The sequence below is a fragment of the Mustela nivalis genome (genome assembly GCF_964662115.1).
Source record: "Mustela nivalis genome assembly, chromosome: 18".
NCBI classification, from domain to species: Eukaryota; Metazoa; Chordata; class Mammalia; order Carnivora; family Mustelidae; genus Mustela; species Mustela nivalis.
The window spans coordinates 1,737,616-1,763,062 of NC_139037.1; the positions used below are offsets into that span (position 1 = coordinate 1,737,616).

Below are 25,447 nucleotides of genomic sequence, written 5' to 3' on the forward strand. Positions count from 1 at the left end.
CGGTCGCCCATATCCTTGGCCACGCGTGACGCTGCCAGTCTTTTTTGTTCGTGGCCCTTCTGGCGAATGTGTGGTGTCTCACTGTGGTTTTAAATTTCATTTCCCACACGATGGAATGGGCCCTCTGACTTGGGGGCCGAGCAGGTCACCTGTGGGTGGTCGGGATGACGTAGGCAAGGAGTCTGTCCCGCAGTGGGGTAGCGTCCCGCTTCTGCCTGCTTCCCCCCGCCTCGCCCCACTGAGTCACGGCTCTGCCACTCAGGAAATGGTCAGCCTTTGTTCTGAAACGAGGGCCTAGGTTGGTTTTCTGGCCTCAGCCAGGTGTTTGACGGGAGGCCCAGGAAACAGGTTGTTTCTGCCGGGAGCTTGCGCCTACATTGTGTGCTTCGCTGTCGCCGGAGTGGGATGCAGAAGGGAATGTCGTGATGCTCATGACCCTTGGAAGGGCCATGCTGCCTGCTCCCAGCAGGGCTTCGCAGCAGCTGCTCTCTCCCGCTGGCGGCGCCAGCAGCGCTGTGGACCCGCCGCGGCCCTTCCCTCAGAGGTCACTTGCGCCGGGCCTCTGGTGTCGGCATCCCAGGGGAAAACTTCTCTGTTTGGCTCCGTGGGGTTGATCACAGCCGGGGTCTTCCCCGTTCTGGCTCCTGTGGAATACGAGTCATTCCGGGTGGGCGGCGGCTGCCTGAGCCCCGACTGGAGCACGTGCCCGGGTCCCGGGAGCCTGCACTGGCGGAGTGCTCCTTCCTGTCCCGAGTCCCCACCCAGGGCAGGCGCCGTCGCGCACCATGGCGGTGCGTGAGCGGACAGCCGCCCGCCGGACACAGCGTCCGGCGCAGATGCCCTGGAAGCAGTTTGGGGCGGCCGGCGGAGCAGGGTCTGGACTTGCGCGGTGGGAGAGACGGCGTCGGAGTGGTGTCCTGCCCCTCAGGCGGCCACCTGGGCACCGCAGCCGTCCCCGGATGGCCATCCAGAGCTCTTGGCTGTTGCACATCCGGGGGAGCCGGGATGCGATGGCGCGGACTTTGTAAAGGACCTCCCAGTGCCTAGATGCTGAGGTGGCCGGCTGGCAACACTGGCTGCTTAGAGGGGGGCAGGGCCTTCTGCCCCGTGTCAGCCTGGTGAGCCAGGCGTTTGTGCCTGCTTTTGGAGTCGCTCTTCCTGCCGTTGGGGAGGATAGCTCTGGCACACGGGGTCGTTTCTGTGGGTGGTTCCGTGCTGGTTCTCTGCCGTCGGGGGCGGGAACAATGAGGCTGTGGGCCTCCCTGCCCCGCCGCGCCCCTCTTCTTCCTGGGAGCTGCAGGAGCACCTTCTCCCAAGGGCATGTGGGGTCTTCCTTTGTCTCCGAAGGCCCCGGTCAGGGTGTGCTGAGGAGACTGTGGCCCTGGGAACACGGGTTCCTTGAAGGTGCTTCTCCCACGTGGTCCTTTTCACATGGTTTGACTCTCAACCTGGTTGCAGGCACTGTGTGGACCCTCTCCCCACCCTCTGGGGACAAGCTGTTCTACGGGAGGAATTGGGGAGCTGGTGGGGCGGGCAGCCCCGGTGCTGGGGCACTCTGGTCCGAAGGTTTATGATGCATCCGCCTCCAGCCAGAGCCCTGGCCTGCGTGCCAGCCTGCCCCAGAGTCGTGGCCCTGGGCTCGTGGCATCACCCTTCTCAGGGAGGGATCTGGCTGGTGGGCCTGGGGAGGAGGTGTTTAATCGGTGCAGCATGGAGCAGGTTCTGACCACTGCCGGCAGCCGAACGGCACACAGGTCAGCAGGTGCGGCAGTGCAGGGGCTGCGGCCCAGCTCTGGCGTGTGTCTCTACCCCAGGTGGAGTAGTCCCTGAGCTCCTTCCGGGTCCCCCCGGCGGGCGGGGCCTCTGCGTGTGAATTCCGCTCCTGCAGGTGTTGGGCCTTTTGGTGGGAAATGATAGCCCCTCCTGCCACGCAGCCCGGCTTGAGAGAAGGAACGTCGTGCCTGAGTAGCTGGTGTGCAGACGTTGCCTCACTTGAATTCTGCACATGTGTCTGGAAGGAGCACCAGATAGGCCCCCCCAGTTCCCCTTTCCGGAGACGCGGGCCGGTTCCTATGCACGGCTGATCCGACCCCCTGGGTTTAGGCTGGTCAGGTCACATGTCTCATCTGTGGACAGTTGGATCGTGGCTTTGTTTTCCAGAAGGAAACCAGCTTCTCCCTGCTGTAGTACATGCACACCCGTGTTTGAGAGAAGACGTTCGTGTGTCTCCTGATCTTGTCTTGCATTTGGTGGAGAAGTTGGAGAAGTTGGGGGGGGTGTGGAGCAGCAGCAGCACTCCCGGTACCCAGATCTTGGTTTCTGACCATCTCAGTGAGAGAACCCGGGGCTCCTTGGGGAAATGGCTGATTGTAGGCCTGGGTCAAAAAATGTAGGGATGAGGCTGGAGGGTCTTGTGCTGTCCCTGCCCACGGAAGGGCTCGCCAGAAACCCGCATAAGGGGGCACGTCAGATGGACACAGGAGCCCCTGAAAGGATTTCCAGTGGCCAAAGCTGGAGCAGTTGAAGCAACAAAGATAAGGAAAGCAGCTTTGATTACAGCTCAGAGTGTGACGTAAAAATCCGTGAGTCTGTTTGATTACAAGCCGACGACTGAGTGAATAAATGAGTCGGCTGAGGGGCAGTGCCACGGGAGCTGTGCAGCAGGGATGTGTGGGGAGACGGGAGAGCAGCACAGGCGAGCTGCCACCTCTCCACTCCGGAGGGCCGCTGGAGACGGGGGTTCCTGGGGCCGTGTGGCCGACGGGGCTGAGAAACCTTGGTTCCGTTGTTGGAGATGCTCAGGAAAGTTGTGAAATGGTCGTGACTGGCTGGCTGGACGGTGTGTGTGATTTTGCGGGGAAGCCTGAGCACGTGGATTGAAAGATGGTGGTGTGGGGGACACGCGGGAACTGCGATGGAACTTTCCAGTGGCCTTGGAGGAAGGGCCCCTCCACCTACACTACAACAGGGTCGCTGCAGAGCCACAGATGCTCCCGCAAGAGCGCGCTGGAGTGTCCCTGCCGTGACGGTGCTGGTTAAGAACAGTGAGTTTGTAGCAGAGTCCATTCTTGGGCAGTAAATCATACAGCGTTTTTTTATCATAATCTGCTCAATGAGGTCAGAATTGAACTGGTTGTGGGTCCGATATTTTGGGGGGTTGGTCCAAAGGAAGGCTCTGGAGGTATCCCCGCCGCACCCCGACAGGAAGCCAGACCGTGAGCTTGAGGGGTCTGTGCGGGGCACCGGAGGTAGCACCTGGCCGGTTCTCACACGGCTCCCTGTTTCTCTTGCAGAGAGTCAAGAAGGATGTGGACAGAGGCACCCAGCATTCAGATATGTTCCTCTTGCAGCCCGAGGATGGAAGAGAAGGTACAGGCGCTGGGCCATGGGCGTGGGCCCGGGCTCCTCCCGGAAGCAGGGCAGAGATACGAGAGCCCGCCTGCCCCGGGGAGGGGGCACTGGGGGCCTGGGGGTGGCAGCGAGCCCCGCACACTGTGCCGAGTCACGGGCGAGTCCTTGCCTGAGCAGGCCAGGGGCTCCGTGAATAACCCCAGGTGTCCGTGTGGTGGGGACCACCCCGGTGTGTCTCCCCTCGGATGTTGGGGATGGCCAGCGCGAGCAGCATGGACCCAGGAGCTCCCCTCAGAGCCGGGGGAAGCCATCTCCTGTCTGCCGGTTCCTGGCTTGTCCTCACTCAAGAGTAGGGGTGCCAGGATGTGGGATCTGGGCATGGTTCTCATGGGCCACTGGCCCCCACGTTTGCTCTCTAAAGCTCAGAAAGTCCGGTAGTGGCATGTCTGTGAATCTTGGGGTGAACCGGCTGCGCCGGACCCCGGTGGTGCGGCTGGTCCTGGGTCTGCCCCAGGGCCAGCAGGGCACAGGGCCTCTCCTGCCCTCCCGCCCCTACTTCCGTGGAGCCGGGCGCTTCGCAGGCAGCCGGCTCCACTGCCCTGCAGTGGCCAAGGAGGACATCTGCCTTTTCCCCTGGGCACCAAGGTTTGGAGCCGAGGAGAAACCTGCCTGGTGCGCACATCTGGGAGCCAGAGCTAGAACCGGACTATGTTTGAGGCACCAGCCCCTGAGCCCATGGGCTCAGCCTGTGCACCCGGGCGGCAGGCCCTGGACCGCCAGCGTGGGGTGCCACGTTCACTGGGCACGTGCTGAGAGTGAGCGTGTTGCCTGCGGGGGAGCCTGTGGTTCTGAGGCTTCTGCGTGGAGCAGCTACCTTGGGTCCGCGGTCCCCCCAGGCAGGGCATGGCGCTGCGCGAGGCTCTCCGTCACCACGGCCTGCCTGTCTCACTCCAGCCTGGCCTCAGAGCCCCCACTGGGGCGTGCTCGGCTGGGGGGCCTCGGAGAGCACGTGGGAATACTGCTCAGTGTGCGCAGGAGCAGGTGAAACCCTGGGGCGTGATGAACTGTGTTGTCTCCGCGGAGGGCTCCGCACGAGTGAACTGAGGTCGGGTGATCCCGGCTGCGCCTGCGGCAGCTCCCCCTAACCCTGCGTTCCCTCTCTTCCGACAGGCAAGTGGACATGGACCCGGATTAATCCTGTGGGGGCCAAGCCCACTCCGAGGTCTGGCTTCGCGGTGGCCGTGACCCCAAACCATCAGACGCTGCTCTTCGGGGGTGTCTGTGACGAGGAGGAGGAGGAGAGCCTGGAGGGGGACTTTCTCAATGACCTGCACTTCTACGATGCCGCTAAGAACCGCTGGTTTGCAGGGCAGCTGAAGGTAGAGCCGGGCCTGGGGCGCGTACCCCGTGCAGGGCCACACTTGTTTTCCCTCCGTCGTGTCGGCCGGTTCTTCTGGCGAGGCTTCGGGTTGCCAAGGCCTCTCGGGTCCCGTGGTGTGTGCGTCCCCGTGGGTGCTCCATCCGTCCACGCCACAGTGGGGCCCTGGGTGGCCGTGCCCGCAGTGGGGTCCCCCTGGGGCTTCAGGTCTAGATGAGTGTGGATGGGGTCGGCGGCCCACTCCAGCAGGGACTCACTGTGGCTGCAGAGCCTCTGCAGCAGACCCCGTAGACGTGCGGCCAGTGTCTGGACGCCTGGGCCTCTCTGCCTTTCTCTCGGGGGCCACACCCGGTCGGGGGCTGCGGGCCTCCAGGCGGAACCGCAGCAGGGGCTTCTCCGGTGTGGCCTAGTGCCCCCTTGGGACTTGAGGACGGTGCCTGCTCCCTGCTGTCTGTGGGTAAAACACATGGCCTTGCTTTTTATCAACAGGGACCTAAGTCAGAGAAGAGGAAACGTAGGCGGGGCAAAACCACAGAGCCCGAAAGTGCTGACGAGCAGGAGTGTGGGGGGGCTGGAGCCCAGGGGCCCGCGGAGGTGGTCAGAGAGGTGGTCACAGAGGATGGGACTGTGGTCACCATCAGACAGACGTTGGCTGCCCCGGGCTCGGCTGGACGGCCGCCGTCTGGCGAGGAGGACAGCCCTGACAACGCCGGCGGCCCCGTGGTGGGGCCGAGCCCCCGCTCGAACGCCATGCTGGCCGTGAAGCACGGGCGGCTCTACCTCTACGGGGGCATGTTCGAGGCAGGTGACCGCCAGGTCACGCTTGGCGACCTGTATTGCCTGGACCTGCACAAGATGCAGGAGTGGACGGCTTTGGTGGAGACGGATCCGGGTGAGCCAGGGCGGAGGGACGCACCTCCTCATGGTGGGCTGGGGACCCTGTCACAGCGCCTTTGCCACTTCTGCCTGCAAGCAGCCCTCCCCCATCTGTCCTGGGCCACTGAGCCCACCTGCGTCTCCCTTCCTGGGGGCGGAAGTGGGTGGGCCGCCGGCTCTAGCACTGTGAGGAGCCTCACATCTGTCCTGGCGCTGCTCCGAGAGGCGACGTAGGAACACAGACCTCCCGGAGCCCCTGCTCCGAGGGTAGCCGCCTCCCAGCTGTGACATGGGGGAGCCTCCAGGCTGCCCTGCTCTGGTCCGCACTGCTCCGTCCCTCACCTCCACGTCCTACACAGGCAGCTGCTGGACGCAAGCCGCTGCTCCTTTCTTTAAGGCTGGAGACTAGGAATAAAGTTAAAATTCACACTTTTGGGGAAAGTTACTCGATGGCTCTGAGACTCCTCCGTCTTCCCGCAAGACCAGGCTAGAGCCGGGGAGCGGGAGAGGAGTCGACGCGGTCTCATGTCTTTGCCGGTCCGTCTCCTTCACCCACCTCGGCTCGGACGCCGAAAGACAACGCGTTTCCTCCGAGCATGTGGCGGTGCCGGGGCTCAGCTGCGTCCACACCGAGTCCCCTGAGCAGGCGGCCCCACCGCGCTGACGCTCAGAACGTGTGCTCTTGCTTTCCAGGAGCTCAGGAGTGGCTGGAGGACACAGACTCCGAAGAGGACAGCAGTGAGGGCGCGAGTGCCGAGGGCGGGGACGAGGACAGCGGCGCAGAGGCTGGGGGTGAGTGTGGCGGGCGTGCGGCGAGGGGTGCCGGAGGCCCGTGGCCGCACCGCTCCAGAGCCAAGTGCCCTACGCCGGACCCAGACCTCAGAGGTCGCTTGGCTCCCACAGTCCTGATTTTTACTGGCAACGAGAGACTTTGGTGCTTTACTGCGGCTGCAGTGAAGTTTGGTTTTGCTTCCTAGGCGCGCTCTCAGGGGACGCCTAAGTCTGTGAAAGGACGTTTCCGTGTGGAGTGCGGCGCGCTGGTGTCTCGGACGGAGCCGGAGAGTGCCCTCGCCGCAGACGGCTGTGCCCGGGGCGCTCCCGTGCTCACTGCCGCGCGGGGAGCGGGGGCCTCTGGAGCTGCCTGACCCGGGCCTCCATCCTGGGCTCGATGTGCTTCCCTCCTGCCCGCTCCTGACCCCTCCTGCCTCTCCTGTCCCCTCCTGTCCCACGGAGCTGCTCCCACACGCATGGTGCTGCCCGCCGAGCAGCTTGCGCATGGCCTGCCCGGGCCCCAGCAGTAGCGGGCGCAGCTCCCTCTGGACGACGCTGGGCCCCACGTCGAGAGGAGAGCCGCCCATGCCGTGGCAAACGCTTTGTGTAACGACTCCCACGGCGACACCTGGAGTTAATCTGAGCGAGATGCGGTTCCTTCCCCTCAGTGTCACCGAGACTGGGTGTGATTGCCAGCACACCAGCCTTGGGGCGAAGCCGCGACAGAGGTGATGATCCGTGCAGTCCCCGGGGGTGCCGGCGGGGGCCCCCGCGCTGCAGGCAGCACCTAGAAGACGAGGTAGAAGGTGGGGTGCGGGGTGGGTGGTTTCCCTGCGGTGAGACGAGGGGCCGCGTCGTCGGCCTGCGGGCCCTGCTGTGATTTCTGGAAGTCGTCGGTGGCAGCCCCCCAGCCACCTTCACGCTGTGTCTCGCCGGGCTTCGAAATAAAGTTGTGTTGGCCGGGCGGCTGTGCGTGTTCTGTGCCGCTGGCTGTGCGCGGGCCTTGGAGGGACCGTCCCCGACTCCGCAGACCTGCCCCGCCGCGGGTTTCAGGAGGAGACGCTCGAACCGCCCTGCGCGCTTTCCCTCGCAGGCTCTAGTTGTCGTGGGCAGAGGGACAGCAGGACGGGAGGCCCGGGCTCCGGGACTCCACCGTCTCCACGTGGTGGTGCTGTCCGGCACCATGCAGCGCGGGGTCACCGCGGTGGCAGCCTCCGGCGTCTGCACGTTCACCCTGGTGGGCTCCGGGCCGTGTGGCTGGAGGCCGGTTCTCATTGTGTGGTTGGGCTCAGAAGTTGGGCCTTGGAGTCCCAGCGGGCACCTTTCTTCATCTTCAGTGTCCCCTGTGGCTAGAATTAGTGACACGGCCGGCTCCTCTTCGCTCCCCGGGGTGGGCCGTCCCGCATTGCCTGGACGCGGACAGACGAGAGGGGCGCTGCCGCCTGTGGCCGAGTGGGGCCTGGCCCGACGGTGTTCGTGCAGGGCTGAGGGCTGACCTGCTGCAGAAGGAGCCCCTCGCCCCCCCCTCCCCTGTTCAGCCCCGGCAGCTTCCACAGTGGGACCTTGGCCCATCAGACTGGCAAGCCTCTGGAGCGGAGCCTGGGGGGCTTTTTAGCAGATAGAAATCGGAAGCTGTCCCTTGGCTGTAGCGTCTGCCACAGGCCGTCACAGAGGCCAGGCCAGGGGCCGGGCAGCACAGTACCCTTCCAGTCGATGTGGGGCAGGTTTGGTGGAAAAGCTGAGCGCTCCGGCCCCAGGGATGTGTCTGTGCCCCTTCCCCTGGCCGCTCGGACGCGCGGGGTGCAGTCCCGCTGGACGCCCTCAGGCACGGCTGTTAGGAGGCCGGACCTGGGGTGCGGGACCTCCCGGGTCCTCCAGGCGCCCATTGTGCCCTCTCCTGACATGTGGCCCTCGGCCCCGGCTGTGCGTCTGCTTTCCAGGGAGGTCCTCGAAGAGCTTGTCAGCTGTGCCTCCGCGTTCTGTTGTCAGAGACCAGGGTATCCGATCATCTCTAGGATAGAGCAGGTCTGAGGGAGGAGGCTGTTTTTCAGTCAGCCCAGTCGAGAGAGAAGTCCCAGCCCCGCTGAAGAAACTGTGCACAAACAAGTCTGTTTCTGCCGTCATGTCCGTAGGGTCATTGCTGGAACACTCAGTTTGAGTGGACTGACAGGATGAATAAAGAAGCTTCTGGAGAAGGAGCCGCCCCTGCTGCCACATTGCCGAGACTGGAACTCCAGACAGACGCACCCGAGGTGTGGAGAGGGCGGGCGGAGAGGTGGCCGTGCGCTCTGGGATGGCAGGGGCCCCCCAGGAGCAGGACCCCGCACGCCTGCCCTGCTGTCTGTCAGTGATGGCTGTGCCCCACAGAAGGTTCTGGACACCCTGATGGCCACCACGGGCTTGAGTGGCTGCTACGAAGCCCAAGGCCCCCATTCCCTTTGTTGCTGGCGCCAGAACAGCTGGAAACAGCTGTGCTCCGGGTCAGCAAGGGCCTGCGGTTACACCCTGTCTTGTCTGTTCCTCGGCTGGCTGAGTTGTTGGTGAGCCCCGTGCCGCGACCCGGCTGCTGGGTCTGTGCCTCTCGCGCAGGGTGCTCCTCCGCCGGCTGTGCCGTCTTGGATGCCAGCAGAGCTCCTTGGGGGGCGTGGGGGGTTTGGGGTGTGAAGACTTCTGCCGAGCCCCGGGGCGGCTCATGTTGCAGGAAGGCGGGTTCCAAAGGGCTGCCCAGAGTGGGTAGATTTCTGGGGTTGGCTTGAATGGAACAAACGTCCTTACATTCAGTGTTTTTCCATTTCTCTCTAAGACTGGAAGAGTGGTATTTATTGAAGTTGGACACGTTTTGGGTTTTTTATCAAGTTGTACAGGAGGGGAGTCAGCGGCTAGCTGGCAGTAGAGACACACTGAGGGGCTAGAGGCTGCCCAGGGCCTGCTGGTGACAGATGGTCTCGTCAGGGCTGTCCCCCGGGGCTCAAAGGGACCTCAGGCTGCCACCCAGGGGAGTTCAGGCATAAGGCTGGGTTTAAATCGGGTGACCCAAGTGAGGCTCCCACTTGGGAACCAGTTCCCCCACGTGTGTTGGAGTGAGGAGGAGGCGACACAGTGTTGCCTGGGGGCTGGGGAGGGGCAGCTGTTCCCTAGTACGGGGCCTGGGGGACGTGACTCTCTTTGGCTTGCGTGATCTAGAAACCCACTGCCATCCACTGCTTGCTTCCCTGAGCACTGAAGGAGCTTTCTCGTGACCGCTGCTTTCCTGCGTGCTCTGAATCGGAAGGCTGTGTGCAGGCCTCGGCCACCAGAGGCCCATGTTGTCTTACCGGCCCCGGCGGCTCGCGAGTACACAGCAGTGGCATCTGCGCTTCTGTTTCGTGAGAGCCTTGGCAGTGCTGCGTTCAGGCGGGGCCTGGGCCTCCGCCAGCGGTCTGACCGTGGTGTCCCGCGGGAAGCTAAGGCACCGACCCACGCAGCCAGTGGCCGTGGACATCAGCTATTGGGGCCTGAGGAGCCTCTGTGGGCACAGGCCGCACTGGGCCTGGTTTCCCCGTGCTGAGTGGGCGTGGGACCCTCTGGACCAGACCTGCTTGTGGAGCTCGGCAGCCGTGCGCCAGGGCTCTGGACCGGGAGGGACCCTCAGACGGGAACGCTCTCGCGGGCCCCCCCAGGAAAAGCGAGATCCAACTAGGTTGAGCACAGAGGTTCCGTGAGGCCCTTGGAGAAGAGCCTGTGGAGGGGAGTGGGTGCGGCTGGCGGCCCTGGCGCGGGGTGGGGGGTGCGCTTTGAGCTGGGCTGCTGGAGCCGTTCCGCCGGGGACCGAGGCTGCCGGGCTGCCGTCGGGGCAACACGGGCTCTGCCCCGGGAAGGAACTCCATTTCTCTGAAAATGTGGGCTTGATGAGGTTTCAGTGAAGACCCTGGGCTATAATGACACAATGCAGGGGACCCAGAGTTTTCACATGATGACGTTTATTACTAAAAGGAGCAAAAGTGCTGTAAATGTTGACAGTGTCCCTTGCTCTCAGAGAGCGCGATACATAACGGTATGACGTCGAGTGTTACATTCATGAAGGAGAAGGTCTTAATTTTCACTTTGTGAGTGACGAAGCTATTTTCCGGCTAAAAGGTAAAATAGCGAGGTAACATACTTAGCTGCTTCATCGGTCAGAAAAATCAGAAACACAGTCGACATTCCCTTTTTGTCAATGCACAAACGATCGCACGGTAGTAACGGTCACATGCACCGGGGGGAAGCGTGGGAGAGGGAGATGCAGACTGAGACCGACTGCGGTTCGAATTCACGGGAAGGCATCTCTGTCAGGGAGGGCGGGTGCGCACACGCCGCTCCCCGGCGCGGTGAGGGCCGCTGGGACTAACATCGGGCTGCGGCGGGCCTCGTTTCTCTGGGTGCGGTGGGCGGTGCAGGTGAGCCGAGTCCGGCTGTCGGGGTCGGCCCTGCAGTCAGGGGGACCCCGGCCACGCATGAGCCGCGGATGCCCGCCGCCTGCGCCCCGACCCGTCTTCTCCCCGAGCCCCGCCCCGCGGGGAAGCCCCGCCGGGTGACTGGAGGGCAGCCCTCCCCCCGACTGCTCTCCTGCCCTTCGCAGGCGGGTGGCGTGGGTGCCGCTGGCTCAGGAGCGCTGGGCTGCGTGGTGTGGGCTGCCCCGTGCCTGATGGTGTCAGGGAGGGAGACGCCCTTCGTGCTCTTGGCCTCGCGGTTGGCCTCGTGGTGGAAAGCCCTTCCTCTGTGACTTGTCGGTGACTCTCATCTTAAGGGACTGGGGCGCTGCAGCCTGCTCATCTCTTATCTTGGTAGCAGGCGTGCAAGGGACCACCGGGGCAGGGGCCCCGCCAGCACCTGTCCCGCTGCCCCTTGGGGCCTCCTGCCCTTCATGGGTTCGGGCTGCTCCGTCCCTGTGTCCCCGCGCAGTGGCGGCCCAGCCGGGGCGGGCGTGCGCAGACGCAGCAGTGAGCTGTGTGTCGGGTGTGCGGCGGGGGGAGCGGTGGGCGCAGACCGAAGTGAGGTAGGTGTGAGTGTGCTGCTCTCTGCCTTCCCGGCCGTCCCTGAAGCCTGGGGTCTCGGCCGCACACCCCGACGGGTCCTGGGCTGCTCGCGGCTGGGCCGCCTGCTTCTCGGAGGCTGAGGAACAAGCTGTGATGACGCGTTTGCCCTTTTGTATCTCAGGCACCTCCATGTTGGGGTTTCATGCAGAGGCACCCTTTCTCCTTGGTGGGTGCTCTTGGGGAGAAGCCGCAGCCGTCTTCCGCGTCCAGGGGCACGCGAGCTGGTGTCTTCTGTCTGTTGCTTTTCGAGGTGCCCAGTGCTGCCCCCCCCGCCCCCAACCTTCCTCAGACGCTTTCAGTGCCTGCGACCCTTGGCTCCCAGAGCTTTTGGACTGGAAAAATGCAGCGTCGTTCTTCCATTTTGGAGCTCAGGTAGCTGCATTTTTTCCTGATGCTCTTAAGGCTGTGAGCGACACTTCTTGGGAACGGGTCTCGGGGGCAGGTCACGCTCCGAGTCGTTGCTGGCAGTAGCGTGGGACACGTGGCCGGGCCGGGGCAGGGGGAAACTAACAAGACCCCTTGTTTGCCGAGAGCACATCACCCCTACTCCTAGTTCTCATCTGGGATTCTGGTCTTGTTGCTTCTCGTTTGTGCTGGACTGACCTGGGCAGGTCCTGTCCGAGGCAGGACACCACAGAAACGCAAAACGTCCGTGCTCCTCCGTGCTGGCTGTGGAGTGGGGGGCCCGACAGCACGTGCGGCTGTGGACTAGAGGCTGAAAATCTCGTAGGCACCTTTATGATAAGTTCTGAGACCGAAGGCAAGAAAAACCGGAAGACAAGACCTGCAGGAGTCGAGGAAAGTCCGCTTCATCCGAGCCGAGGCTGGCGCTCCTCGACCGTGAGCCCCTGCTCCTGGAGGAAGGCACCGTGGGCGTCCAAAGCGTGTCCCCCCGTGGGTGCAAGTGAGACCTGCCTCAAGGGGGACCCCAGCACTGGTGCTGATTCAGGAGGGGGTGAGAAAAGGTGGTTGAAACACCTGAACTAAAACATGCAAGAAACCACTTTGCGTCAGTGCCCAGATGTTCGTCTGCGTCGGGCTGTATGTAGCGTCTCGTCCCTGCTCTGGGGCTTTCGGTGACGTCCCTTGGCTTAAAGCGGGGAGGATTGTCCCCACTTAATGGGTTGTCCAAATAGGGATTCTCTTGAAAGGGAAAGGGAGCACCTTTAGGACCAGGATGTGGGGCTGCCCTCTGCGTCCCCTCTTGGTGTGGGCACCAGACGCGGTTCCCGAGGGGTGGCTGTGGGCTGCGGGGACCTGCCCGTGTTCTTCCTGCGTTGCGGGGGAGTCTGGGTTGGTCAGGTGGCAGGGAGCCATTACCCTACAGTTGTGTGTGTGCGTGCGCACAGCCCTTGCAGTCATTTCGACAGACGCGAGCTTGTCGGCCGTAACTGTGGTTGTGGACTTCTGGGGACAGCGATTTGGCAATGGGTATTGTCCTGTGGCTACCGGAAGTTTCCCCCACCGCCGTCCTCTCCCTGCCGGTCACTTAGGCTCCTGTGCTGCATCCCTGCTCTGTGTCTTTGGAATCCCGTGTGCTAATGGTTGGGAAGCTTAGACATGTGGGTGACTTTCCGTGTGCTTGACATTGTTCCAAGCACGTCACTGGCACTGAGCAGGGTTCGGAAAGCACAGCCGCCTTGTAAGTTTCCTCGGGCGTCTGGTAACGCAGCAGGTGCTTTGAGCGCACAGACGAGCGCGCCTGCGGACCCGGAGGGCAGTGTGCTTCCTAGGTCTTTTGGGGTGAGCTGTGGGTGCAGGTTTCCCAGCCGGGGAGGGTGTGGCGGCAGGAGCTGGGCATGGACCGGGGACCTGTTCGCCCCACCCCCCCATGGGCCTGGGCTCGGGGGGCTCTGGTCACTCAGTTTCTCTGCCTCTGGCTTTCACATCTAGAGTGTGGAAGACGTTGTCATGGGAGAAAAGGACTCTCGCCAGGTTGCTCTGGGAGTAATTAAAACGTGTCGGCGCTTTGAGCTACGGGGGGCCAGCCCTGACCTGCTCACCTGTGCTTCCCAACGGGCCCGTGGGGCCCAGTCTAGCTCTGCGTGCGCGCCCTCCGGTAGCGTGCGGGAGAGAAGCTGGTGAGCTTCCCTGGCCCCAGGGGAGGACCGGCACCCGCTGGGGGAGCCGGAGGCTCTGAGCCAGGAGGAGAAGCCAGCCCGGCGAGCAGCAGCGCTCGGGACTGCCAAGCTGCCTGGTCCTAATCGGTTGGGAAGCCAGGGAAGAAGCAGCTTCTGGAGTCCCTCAGCCCCAGGACATCATGGCTGGGGTGGAACCCACGGGGAGCCCCCTGGGTGTGCAGGGAAGGCTGGGCCGTGTGGGGTCAGGGCTGGGGTCTCGGGGCCGGTGTGTGCTGGGACACGAGCTCCTCGTCATGACATCACCTGCCGGCATGGGGCGGCGGCTTGCACTTCTCTGCTCCTCCCAGGCCAGCGCGCGTGCATGTGCGTGCGTGTGCGTGTAACCTGCCGCTCCAGGCCCCGTTTTGTGTCCTGCTGTCCCTGGAATGTACGGAAGTCTGTCATCTTTGCCAAGAGGCAGAGACAGAACTCTCAGACCCACGTCCCAGCACAGAAGGCTCTGAGCCGCCAGGAGCCGGAGTCTCTGGTCCACCTCGGGTCCGAGCAGAAAGCACGGAAGGTAAGATGTGCAAAAAGATGTCATTTCCCGTTAGGAAGCAACGTCAGCAGCCGCGTATTTCTTAACGGATCCTCACTCTCCTCTGCCCCGGGCCCCCAGGAAAGACCCCCCGACTAAACAGGGTGGGGGAAGGGGGCGTGGATGTGGACGGAACAAACGATGCTGGGTTTAACTGGAACATGCTCTAATCTGGAGTTTATTTCTGCTTAAAAATATAGCAATCCAGTGCAGTGTAGTAAAGAAATCTGCTCGAAAGGTAGCAGAGAAACAGCTAGACATAAGCAAAGCAAGGCAGAGTCCATAGCCGGGCTGTGTCCAGGACGGCTGTGGAAGCTCACGGTCAGGACCGTCCCATGCGGGAGCGCGGCGGCCTGCGTGTGGACGTGGCCGTGCCCCACAGACACGTCCATACCCACGGGCCGGGGCTGGCTCCGGCGCTAGGACCATGGGGCGCCAAACCTTCCGGAACCTTGTTCTTTCATTTGGAGGACGGAGCGACGCCGGTCGAGAAGGCAGAACTGACTGAAACCAGTTAACGTGGTGTTGGGACGGGGAGGGGACGGGCCACCACTGCTCAGGAATTTTAAGCCACTGGGTTTCGCCCACATTCCTGTCCTGGGACCAGACCAGCTTCAGAGCATGAATGTGGCCTCTGGAAGGAGTGTGCACATCTGGGGGTGCGGAGTGGCGGCCGGCACAGGACAGAGACGTGAGAACCCATGTGCTTAGTGACCGCGAGAAAGGATGGCATCACTGCCATGACGTCTGAGGGGGACAAGGGGCCTGGGCACACTTTCTGCACGCCACGTGTACAGATGCCACACTCCGTGAGCCCACAGTGCTCCCTGCCCTCTTGCTCCTCCGCAACCCTGCTTCCTGGGGGGCGGGGTGGGGGTGGGGTGGGGCAGGTCGGAGGCAGGAGTATTAGGACTTTGCTTTCAGACTTGGTGGGCAGCTGGCCTGGCCGTGAAGGCCAGAGGAAGCCGAGGGCAGGGGTTGGACGGGAAGGGGCGGCAGGTCCCCGCTTGCTCAGGTACACAGCACAGATTCCGACCGAGGCCCCGCTGCTGCCGGGGTGGGGGGGTCGGCGCGCCCTCTTCCCCGCCGCGCCCACCCGGGTCACTCGCTTGCTCTTCCAGGACGCGGAGGAAAAGCAGAGGTAGCAGACTTCCCACACGCAGCCTCGCAGCAGCTGCTTCCCGATCTGCCGGGCACAGCTGGACGCGCAGGGGTCTTCGTCCGGCTGCCTCCTTTTCCCGTCCCGGCGGGGTGTGACGGCGGCGGGACGGTGGCCATCTTAGTTTGTGGCCACTGGTTTGCTGGGATCCCTTTCTTTCCACACCAAGCTGGAGGGTCGGGGTGCTGGCCTCCTTCTGCCATGCCACACAGCATCGTGTTATACAAGCAAAGAATTTTGGCTAAAATCCAAAAAACATTACCCAGAAAAAAAGGCAAACTGTGAGTAATACCCAATCGTGTTCTGCGAAAAGACTCAGAAGGTGTGGTCGGGCCGTCCGAGTCGCGATCCTTCCCGGTTGTCGTGGGTCACGTCCCTTTGTACACGAACTGTTGTCTTTGCTAACGTGACATCCCGTCAGATGAAAAAGTTAATAAACAAAATGGCGACTCCGATGTTGAGCAAGATCACCATGGCCACGAGGATGGGGGCGGAGCCCTGCAGCGGGAGGGGGACAGGAGAGGTGAGCCCGCACCCAGCCTGCCCCCCGCCCCCCCAGGAGCCAGTCCTCTTGCTTCCCGGGCTCCAGTGACTGGTCCTGGAACCCCCTCCCAGCACCGGGTCACCTTAAGTAAGTGTCCTCTGTGGTTGGGACAAAATACGGTCCCCGGGGTTCCCGATGTGGCCCACCCAGAAAGGCCCCAGCCTGAGGGCCAAGGCCCCAGCCCTGCTGCCGTCCAGGCCCTCGCACAGGCGTACCCGTCAGCTGCTCTCGCGCCCCTCTTGCTGTCCCTGTGCAGCCGTGGGCTGCCGCCGAGCCTTTGCTGGCCCTGGGGCGGAGGCTGCATCGACCCCTCCTGGGGCTGGCTGTCCTCGGAGCCTCAGTGCTGAGGGGAGCAGAGGCCCCTGAGCTGCACCCGGGGGCGGGGGTCAGCGGAGGAAATACAGGTGCTTCCCCCCGCCCCGGGGCTTCATCTTACAGCACCAATATAGGGAAGGAGGCCACGGGTCGAACCTTCTCCCCTGTCTCCCACCCGTGTCCATCTTCTAGCTTCCTACCATAACCACACGTGCCCCGTGCACACGTGCGTGCACATGTTTCTGGCTGCTGGGACAGGACACGGAGCTGTGAGCGCAAGCTAATCTGCCCCAGGGGGCAGTCAGGGCTGCGCTCTGGTGGGACCTGGCACGGGGCAGCAGGAGCACGGAGGAGCCGGCCCGTCCACCAGATGCTCACAGTGGTTTCCAGGGGAAGCCCCTGACCTGCCGGACGGTGCCACTCCTGCAGGGCACAGGCGTGGACACTGACCCTGCCCGGCCACACTGCTGGGTCCCAGAGGTGGCCGGGGCGCTGTGTGCCCCGTGGGGCAGGAGTGTGGCCCTCCAGGGGCAGGGAAGCAGGCCCTCGTGGGTGGGTGCTACAGGCTATGGCATGGAGCCTGCAGGGGTGTGAGCCCGGGCTGGGGCTGAGAGGCTGTCGGGCCAGGGGTGCCAGCAATGTCTGTCCCTGGTTTGCAGCCTCCAGCTGAAGGGTCCCAGAAGGTCCCTCCTGTGTGTGAGAGCTCACCCGGCCCCACAGTCCAGCCTAGGGCCCTCCGTTCTAAGCTCCAGACTGCCTGCCATGGGAGGCCAACGCACATACAAGGACCCATCACTGAACCCATGAGCCCTCTGCCCCCGGTGACCTGGAGCCCGGCTGCTCCCATGTGGCTAACTCCCAAGGTGCGTGAGCCAGAGAGGCTGCAGCTCTGCGAGCGAGGGACGCTCGGTGTGGACGCCTTCACCAAATTTTATGCTCTGTCCATCTTGCCCGTGAGAGTGGGCCTCGTGGAGAACCCCAGCGCCTGGCCCCCAAGTGAGAGGTGTGGCCTGGACCAAACAGTCCGGAGCCAGTTCCCAGCCCCATGCCCCAGTGGCTCGGGCTGACCGTCCGTGCTCTTCTCCAAGACACGGGACCGTCCTTGAACCCAAGGTCGGCAAGGTCTCCTCACCAGGGCAGGGGAGGACCCTCCTGGGCCCCGGGCGGGGGAGGACAGGGTCCTGCTATGGCCCAGTTTCTTTTGGGAGCGTCCAGAATGGTCCAAGTGCGTTCACTGCTAGGGTCAAGCCTGGGAGTGACCCTCTCTTGGTTCTAAAGGAAGGGGGACTCTGGCCCCCATAGAGGCTTCCTATGGGGAGGGTCCCTTTCCTCGGGAAAAAGTTGCCACCCCCTCGCCAGCGGCCGGCGACCACTTACCGTGCCGGCCTTGAGCTCGTCCCCATTCTCCTCGTCCGACTCCAGGGCCACCGGAGAGGACTTCTGGGGCGGGGAGAAGGCCAAGTCCCAGCGCAGCAGCCGGGGCTCAGCCCGGTCCCCCAGCCGCAGGCTCTCCAGCCTCTGCACCGCGGGCTCCGCACAGGGCGCCGGCCGGGCACTGTCCTTGTTCTGGGACTTGGACCGCAGTCTCTGTGCCCCGAAGCCCCGGTCGTCGGCGCGGTGGTCCTCCCCCAGGCCCCGGCAGGCCGCGCCCTTGCTGTAGCGTCTCTTCTGGGGCTGGGCCTCCTGCGCGTGCGCGTCCACCCTCAGCAGCGGCTTCATCTCCATCTCGTAGTTGCTCAGCTTCTCCTCATCCAGCTCCAGCAGCTTGGCGCCCCCGGAGCCAGGGTTGCCGGCCCGGTGGTGCGAAGTCCAGGAGAACGTCGGGGGTGACTCCGTCCGTCGCTCCCGGCACTTGGGGTTGCCGGGCTGCTTGTGGCCCGGGCCCCGGCAGCGGATGTCGTCCGCGGGCTGGCCGCTGCGGAGGGCGCTGCCGCGGACGCCCCTGGAGCCGCCGGCCTTCTCCTCGCCCCAGCTGTTGCGGGCGTAGTCCCCGCCCCGGCCCTCCAGGAGCATCTGGATGTCCCCGCCTCGCTCCTCGTCCACCGAGACCTGCCGGGAGAAGTGGGCAACCTTGTTCCGTGAGGCAGGGGCCGGGGGCGGGGTGGCCGTGGGGCTGGCGGGGAAGCTCTGCAGGGGGCTGTCGTCGGGGGTCAGGTCCGAGGGGGTGGTGCCTTTGCGGTACAGCTCGGGGCTCTCCTGCTGCAGGGGCGTCCCCGTGGAGGCCACCTCGATGTCACTGCTGGAAATTGGGTGCTTCGGCCGCTGGTACTCGAGCCCTTTATGGAGGGGCAGGAAGCACACAGAGGTCGGGTTACTCAGACCCTCTGTGTCGTAGGAGGCCTGATCTTACCAGAGGAGCGCAGGAGACCAGGACTGGGCCTGGGCCCTGGAGGGCAGTGACCAAGGCCAGGGCGCTCACCGTTCACCCGTGGGGTGCAGGCACGGTGGTTCCCAGAACCCTCTGCGTAGAACCCCAAGCCTCCCACCCGAAGGGCACTTGGAGGATGACCAGTTCCCCAGGGGCAGCAGTGAACAGAGGCTCTGGGCTGCCCACCCCTCTCCCCGGCTACACGGGAGACCCAGGCCTCAACATGCAAGCGTGTGCGCTGGACTGGTCCCTGCTCTCGGGTCCCCCGTCCCCCACCCAGTTCCCTCCAGAAAGTGGAAGGAAGGCTCCGGGGTCGGGCAGCCTTCAGCAGGGTCTCGGGGCCTCCCCGGGGGCAGTGTGTAGAACGGGTGGTCTCCCCTCTCCACTTCTCTGCTGGGGCTTCGAGCTGGGGCAGGAAGGGCTGCAGGGGCCCCGGGCCCCACGGCCCCGGCAGGGAGAAGCACGTGGTGCTGTTGCCGCCGAGCACGTGGCAGCCCCAGGGTCCCCCTCTTGCGTCTGGGGGTTCCGAGACGGGGCCGTGAGCAGCACAAGCACCAGCTTCGGGCGCCTGGCTGCTCGTGGAAGGGTGACAGGGAGGCCCATGGGCCCTGGGGAGTGGGGCTCTCGAGACTGGTGAGTGACGGGCCAAATGGTCAGTCCCCCCGACCCCCTAGTCCTTGTGCACTCCATCCGGCATGTGAGGGCCAGGACGCTGGGGTGGCAGTGCACCCCCTTCAAGCACAGGGTCAGAGGCACTGGGTGCCCGACCACAGGAGGCCAAAGATCATGGCCCTGACCTGTTCTACTTGTGCTGGCGACGTCCTCGGGGCCAGGGCACCCCCAGACACCACATGCCCCGTGGGCAGGCCAGGGGGTGGCCGGTCCAACTGCCGTGTGGACTCCGCACACTGCGGGAGGCCTGTGCCCTCCTGTTCGGCGCCAGCACCTCGACGGCCAGCGCCACCAGCCGGGAGCTGATGCTCAGCCCAGACCCGTTCCCGATCACAAGCCCTTCCTGGGGCCGTCACCGTCATGACCAGGGTAAACGGGGCGGCGATGGCAGTGGGACTCCAACACCTGTGCCCTGTCGTGGGTTCTGGGCAGGTCCAAGGCCACTCAGGTCCTCCCGCCTCCTGAAAGCAGGCCTGGCGTCTCTGGGCTGCCCAGAAGGCCAGAACCCGTCCCAGCGAGGCCTAGAGCCATGGGCTCCAGGAGAGCCTGGGGTGGTCTGGGAACAGCGGCTTCTCTCTTCTGGGCCCCGACCTGTCCTGGCTCTGGAGCCTCCAGGAGTGGAGGAAGCTCCGTGCTGGGGATGAACGGGCGGCAGGGGAGGGGGTGACGGGCGGCAAGTCCTGCCCGAGGGCCTCCCCGGCCTCTGGTCGCCACTAACCCTGCTGCAGGCCCCCTGGCTGGCCCTGCTTGTGTCGGGGCTGACGGGGCTCCCCGAGGGAAGGAGGAGGGTCGTGGGTCTGGCCGCTGTTCCGGGGGCGGCTAGCTCTTGCAGGGGCCCGGTGGGAGCGCCTCCCTGGGGAAGAGCCGCGCTGTCCCTCCCTGCCAGCCATCACGTGTCCCCTGCGACGGTCACGCAGTGGAAAAACGGAAGCCCTAGTTCCTCAGCAGGCCGGAGGCCCCTGACGGGACAGAGTGGCTCAGTAGAAAGCTCTAGGACCCCGGGCGCGGAAAGGGCCGGGAGAGCGTGCGGAGGGGCCTCTGGAGAGCCCCCCGGCGAGTAGGAGCAGTGCAGAGTGTGGGGCGCGGGGGTCCGAGCTGCTGTGGCCTCGCAGCCCCGCGGGCGCCGGAGGGAGGCCCCCCCCCGCCCCGGGCAGACGTGCACTCACCGTTTTCCCGGGGCCGGAAGGAGGGCGAGAACTCTCTGGCAGTGATTCTGGCGACGCGCGCCTCCTCCTGGGCCTTCTGTGCTGCCGTGAGGGCCGCCTCAGCCTTGGCCCGGGAGTGGGAAGTCCTGGCAGGGGGAGGCAGGGCGGGCGGTCAGGGCGGCGGAAGCCTGGCGGAGGGCCGCTGGCTTTCGTCTCTGCGGCCCACCTGCCGCCCAGCGGGTAGCCGGCCCGAGGGCCTGCCAGTGCCTCGGGGCACAGGGCACACCCTAGCGAGGGCAGGGCCTGGCGGAGGACGGACGTCTGTGCCCACAGGAGAGCTCTCAGCCCAGGCGAGCCGCAGGTGCTGTTGAAGGAGCTTCCCTCCTCCCCCCGGGGTCAGGTCCACACGCCAGAGAACGGAACCCACAGCCGCCTCATCGCTGAGCCTCCAGACACAAGCGGGAGCTTGAGGCTGCTCTGCCCGGGAAGGAGGAGTGGGGGGCAGCTGCGCCCGGCCCCACGTGTGGGGTGAGCAAGTGTCTGGCCGGGCTCTGGAGCAGGAATGGGGCAGGCTAGATGCCCGGACCAGTCGGCTGTCTGAAGGTCCAAGGGCATAAGGAACAGAAGGCACCTTCCCCGGGCCCAGGGCGGGCACCGGCTGGCCGTGCTGGACACCGTGTCAGAGCCAGACCTGCCTCCCAGGACAGCGCCAGCCCAGCAGCTGCCGGGGCCGCCCAGTGCCTCTGCCCCCCTGTCCTTCACGTGGCCCCGTTGGGGCCCTGGGGAAGGATGCTGGGGTGCAGGGCTGACATGCTGTGGCTGGTCCCTCTTGCCCGTCCCCAGCACTTGTGGAAGCTGCTGGCACAGGCCCCGTACTTGCGGAGACCAGCACAGAGCCAGGGAGTTTTCTCCAAGTCCGCACGAAGCACGGCCTCCCGATGCCGAGAGGAATCACATCCACGTCCCATGGGCTTGCCCAGAGAGGAGGCCCAGCTCCCACTGGCTCTTAACTCAGGGTGACTGCCCTACGGAGCAGACATGCTTCTCTGTGACTCGGTTTCCCCCCTTGGTCCCACGGATGCCAGCGGCATTGACCTCACGTGTGGGGCCTCGAGTCGCTAAGCTCAGGCACGACCCGGGAGACTCCTCCACACGTGCCAGCAGCCCCGCCCCGAGGACGCCGCCCCGCCCCGAGGACGCCGCCCCCCAGCGAGGACGCCGCCCCCCAGCGAGGACGCCGCCCCCCAGCGAGGACGCTGCCTTGCACCCACCAGCAGGACCACCCCATGGTGCCCCTTGCAGGACCACAAGAGACCCACCCCCTTCGGTGGGACGGGGCTAGAGCCGCTGCTTCTTACTGGCCCGGCACCCTGGCTCCAGAGCGCCGCCTCCCAACCCCGGCGAGACCGATGTGCCACAGCCTGTCCCTGAGACGGGCCGCGTGTCACAAGGACCGATCACGTGATAAGTGGTCACCGCTGCCCGGGACCCTCCCTGCGTGCCAGGGGTTGCCAGGAGCCCCGGAGAAGCCACTTCCGTCCCTGCCTGCCCAGCCTCTGGGCTGTGGTCCTGGGCTGTGGTCCTGGCCCCTGGCGTCCCTCCCCAGCCACGTCCACGGGCTTCACCAGACTGTGACCCGCGGCCTGAACAGACGCACAAGCGAGGCCCAGTCGCCGGCCCGGCTAGGAGGGGTGCTCCTCTCGGCGCGAGCCCAGACGAGCGCAGTGGTGGAGTGAGGCTCTGGGAAACGGTGCAGATCACCCGGAATGCCCCGTGGGTTGGCGGGCTCTGCCACAGTGACCCTGTTGTCAAGCAGTAACCCACGTGCCCAGCGGGTGACCCAGCTAACGCCCAGAGCAGTGGTTTCTGGCGTCTTCACGGCACGTACCCGCACGGCGCTCCTTCTAGAATGGCTTCCGCGCCCCCGCCCTGCATCTCCACTGACCCACCCCCCGCCCCGCCCTACAGCCCCCGGGCGGGCCTGCTCTGACTTCCCTGCCCAGCCAGTTCTTGCTGAAGGTCACACACAGAGAAGTGTGCCAGGGGCACACGCACGTTCCCAGGCTGTGCAAGTGTTTCCAGCCCCAGCAGGAGGCCCGGCCCTGGAGCAGCGCCCCCCCAAATCCCACCTTGCCCCAGCATAGGGGCTTCTCTGCTTCTCTGTGGCCACTGGGTGTTGACCAAGCACCGGCCCTGGTCGCGGGGCCTGGCGGCACGTGGCTGCGGCAACACTGGTGCCCCCGTGCTAGGACCGGCGATACTCGGCTGGCCGGCACGCACATCTGTAGGGACCCGAGCGGCCGACGACCACCCTAGCCCCCTGGACACCTTCACGCACCAGGTCTGGGAAGGCCCGTCCCTTGGGCACGCAGCGCGCTCCCATCCTCGCTGGAATGCAGAAGGAGTCGTGCGGGCCGCGAACGCAGCCACCGAGGGGGGCTGGCGAGCGGACGCGGGGTCCCGCACCCAGCGGGCTCGCTCACCAGCCGACCGGATGAGGCGTGCCGGAGGGCTCGGGCTCCGTGGAGGCCAGGCCAAGCAGGGGAACGCCATGGATACCCTTCGGGGCACACGTGAGACACCAGCCGGGGGCAGGGGAGCGACGGCCAGGCTCTGGGCCTGAAAGCTCCTTCTCGGCCTCCCAGGGGACCCTCGATGCTGGCTGCTGGGGCCGTGCAGGGTGAGTTCAGGGACAGCGACCCGAAGACCAGCATCGAGGGTCTGGCACAGGCCCCAGCGCTTCCGCCGTGGTTCCTTCAAGTTCAGCTTGAATGGCTCAGGGCAGACCCCTCCCCGGGAACGTGGGAACGTGGGAACGAGCCCGCTCCCGACGGCTCGCCCTTCCTAATTACACCGCCGACCAGGTGAACGCGGGCCCGTGTGTACCCACAGCGTGCTCGACCCGGAGACGCGGGCAGGGTGTGGCCACGTGCGGAAATGCGGCGAGGGTGAGCGGCAGCACGGGCGGCTGTCGGAGCAGAGCTCAGCCCTTCGGAGCCACAGCCCGCGGACGGGTGCGGACACGGCTGCCCAGAGAATGGAGTTGCAGGAGGACACGTGTGAGGCTCGGTGTCGGTTAAAGCGGCGAGTTCGGGGTTTCTCGTCCCGAGGAGCAGCGTGAGCGTGCATCTGTCCTACAGGCACCCCCCTCACAGGACCCCGCCTGAGTCGCCCCAGCTGTCGGGCCGAAGCGTTTCTGCCCATGCGGCCCTGAGGGCGTGCGTGGCGACACCAGGGTCACCCCTCCAGGGCCTGGCACATGGGTCGGCCGCGGCAGCCTCTCCCATGGGAGGGGGTCTCTGTTTCTGTCCCAAACCCAGCAAACAGTCCCTGGGCTCCCAACCCCCTTCCCCACCCCCGCCCTCCCCTGGGGAGACCCGGCTGCTGCCACGGAGAGTCTGCGCCTCGCTGGTGGGGCCCGGGTCCTGGTGGACGGCGACCGCCAGGCCCCTGCCTTCGGACTGTACCGTGGGCACCACGTGGTGGGCTGCGGCGCCCTGATCCCACACGGACCCTCCCACGGCGAGCGGGCTCCCGGAGGGGCCGCTGTTTGGTTTCCACATCTTCGCTTCGTAAAATACCCCAGACGTTAATTCACCAACATCGTACGTGTGTTTACATACACACGCTCACACATAGGGAAGGACTGTCTGTGCCAATCCTAAAATAAACCCGAATCAAGGAGAGCGCGTTGACTAGGGAAGGAAACCTCACGGCACCTCCCGAGGGCTGAGTGGGACTCGGGCTCTCAGGGGGAGTGGGGCGGGGGGGGCTGAGCCCGACAACCCCTGCGGGGACCCTGAGGCGTGGCGGGCAGGAAGCCGTGGCCCCGGGCTCCCTCCCACACGTCAACCACGGTGGAAACCCAGGACAGGACATAGGGTGATCTGCCCGTGTCCACCCCGTCCCCAGTTCCACCGCTGGCACCTGTGCCGGACCCTGTCCCCAGCCTGGCCCCCCGCCCGGCTCTCTTGGCTGGCCCGGAAGTCTGCGTTCCCTGTGTTCCCAAGTGATGCTGCTGGCGCTCCTGGGACCTCGCGCTGAGAGCCCGCGCCGGAAGCTGGACGCCCTAGATGACCGCCTGACCGGGGCCCGCTGCCCCCGTGCCTGGCCGCGGCTCCGCCTCCAGCCCCTCCTCCTGCATGGTCCCCACGTTCTGTCCGTCCGCACCTGATCCACAGCCGGCCAGCGGCCCACGGCCCTGCCCTGGGTTGAGGGTGTCCTGCGCCTCAGCACCGTCCCAGCCCAGACCCAGCGCGGGCTCCTCCGCTCTTGGGTCTCCAGCCGTGCCAGACCCTCCCCCCGCAGTTCAGAATGTGGTTTTCTTCCCAGTCCGCTGTCCCTTGGTCACTCCCTGAGGGCAGGTGTCCTCACGGGTACTATCTCGGGTCCCCACAGGGGGTCACCGCGGGGCACCTAGCTGGCACCAGTGCTGGTAACCGGGGAGCTAAAGTGGGCCTCGGTGGGGAATGAGGGGCCCTGGGGGAGGTCTTCGCTGGTGCACAGACGGGGGTCGAGGGGGCCGCGCTACAGGGGCTCTCCCCTCCCCAGCCCTTGACCAGGGGTCAGGGGCCTTCCGCATCGCCCCAGGACGCCTGCCTCGTGTCCCACAGGGGGTCCCTGTCCCATCCCGGACAGATGGGGACACTGAGCACAGCCATCTGGGCTTCCACACACTTGGGTGGTCTCGCCCGACGATCCTAGTTCTCCAGCTCAACACCGCGCCACGGGTCTCTGAGACTCCGGAAATACGGTCTTCGCCAGTGTCTTTAGTTCCAGGAGGTCCTCCTGGGTTAGAGTCCTACGTCCCATGCACGGAGTCCCTGTAAGGGGGGACACAGCCCTAGTGCAGGAGGCCACGGGAGGATGGGGGAGGGATGGGGCCGGCCGGTGCCAGGAAGGACCCTCCCCTCCAGCCTGCAGAGGGACACGGGGCATCGGGTCAGAGCTGGAGAGTAGACGTCCCTTGTTTTTGTCCTTGGCTAGCACCGTCCCAGGACACTGTCAGGCCAGGGGCAGGTCCTGGGGGCACTACTGGAGGGCTGTGGCCAGAGGGAGTGAGACACACACGTTCCTTGACCCACGTGTGAGCTCGTCTTTCACGAGGGGAGACATGCCGCGGGCACCTTTAGGAAGGCTCCAAACGCGTCAGGTGC

The 25,447-nt window shown here is 65.2% G+C and overlaps 2 protein-coding genes and 1 long non-coding RNA gene across 10 annotated transcripts in view; 2 read left to right on the forward strand and 1 right to left on the reverse strand.

Moving 5' to 3' along the window:
• Positions 1-7,340, forward strand: part of KLHDC4 (kelch domain containing 4) — a 44,601-nt gene extending 37,261 nt beyond the window's left edge. For all 8 annotated transcript variants that reach the window (XM_082711536.1, XM_082711541.1, XM_082711540.1 and 5 more), the window contains 5 exons: positions 3,294-3,369; positions 4,522-4,730; positions 5,219-5,621; positions 6,299-6,397; positions 6,583-7,340. In XM_082711536.1, the coding sequence (XP_082567662.1) occupies positions 3,294-3,369; positions 4,522-4,730; positions 5,219-5,621; positions 6,299-6,397; positions 6,583-6,605 (810 nt within the window). In that variant the 3' untranslated portion in view covers positions 6,606-7,340. The remainder of the gene's footprint in view (positions 1-3,293; positions 3,370-4,521; positions 4,731-5,218; positions 5,622-6,298; positions 6,398-6,582) is intronic.
• An 828-nt stretch (positions 7,341-8,168) lies between these two features.
• Positions 8,169-15,702, forward strand: LOC309853506. The gene is made up of 2 exons (XR_014305765.1): positions 8,169-8,628; positions 13,324-15,702. It is a non-coding gene; the product is annotated as an uncharacterized lncRNA (long non-coding RNA).
• Positions 14,241-25,447, reverse strand: part of JPH3 (junctophilin 3) — a 67,918-nt gene continuing 56,711 nt past the window's right edge. The window contains exons 3-5 of the mRNA XM_082711458.1: positions 20,313-20,437; positions 17,484-18,382; positions 14,241-15,745 (exon numbers count right to left, since the gene is read on the reverse strand). Of these exons, the coding sequence (XP_082567584.1) occupies positions 15,665-15,745; positions 17,484-18,382; positions 20,313-20,437 (1,105 nt within the window). The 3' untranslated portion in view covers positions 14,241-15,664. The remainder of the gene's footprint in view (positions 15,746-17,483; positions 18,383-20,312; positions 20,438-25,447) is intronic.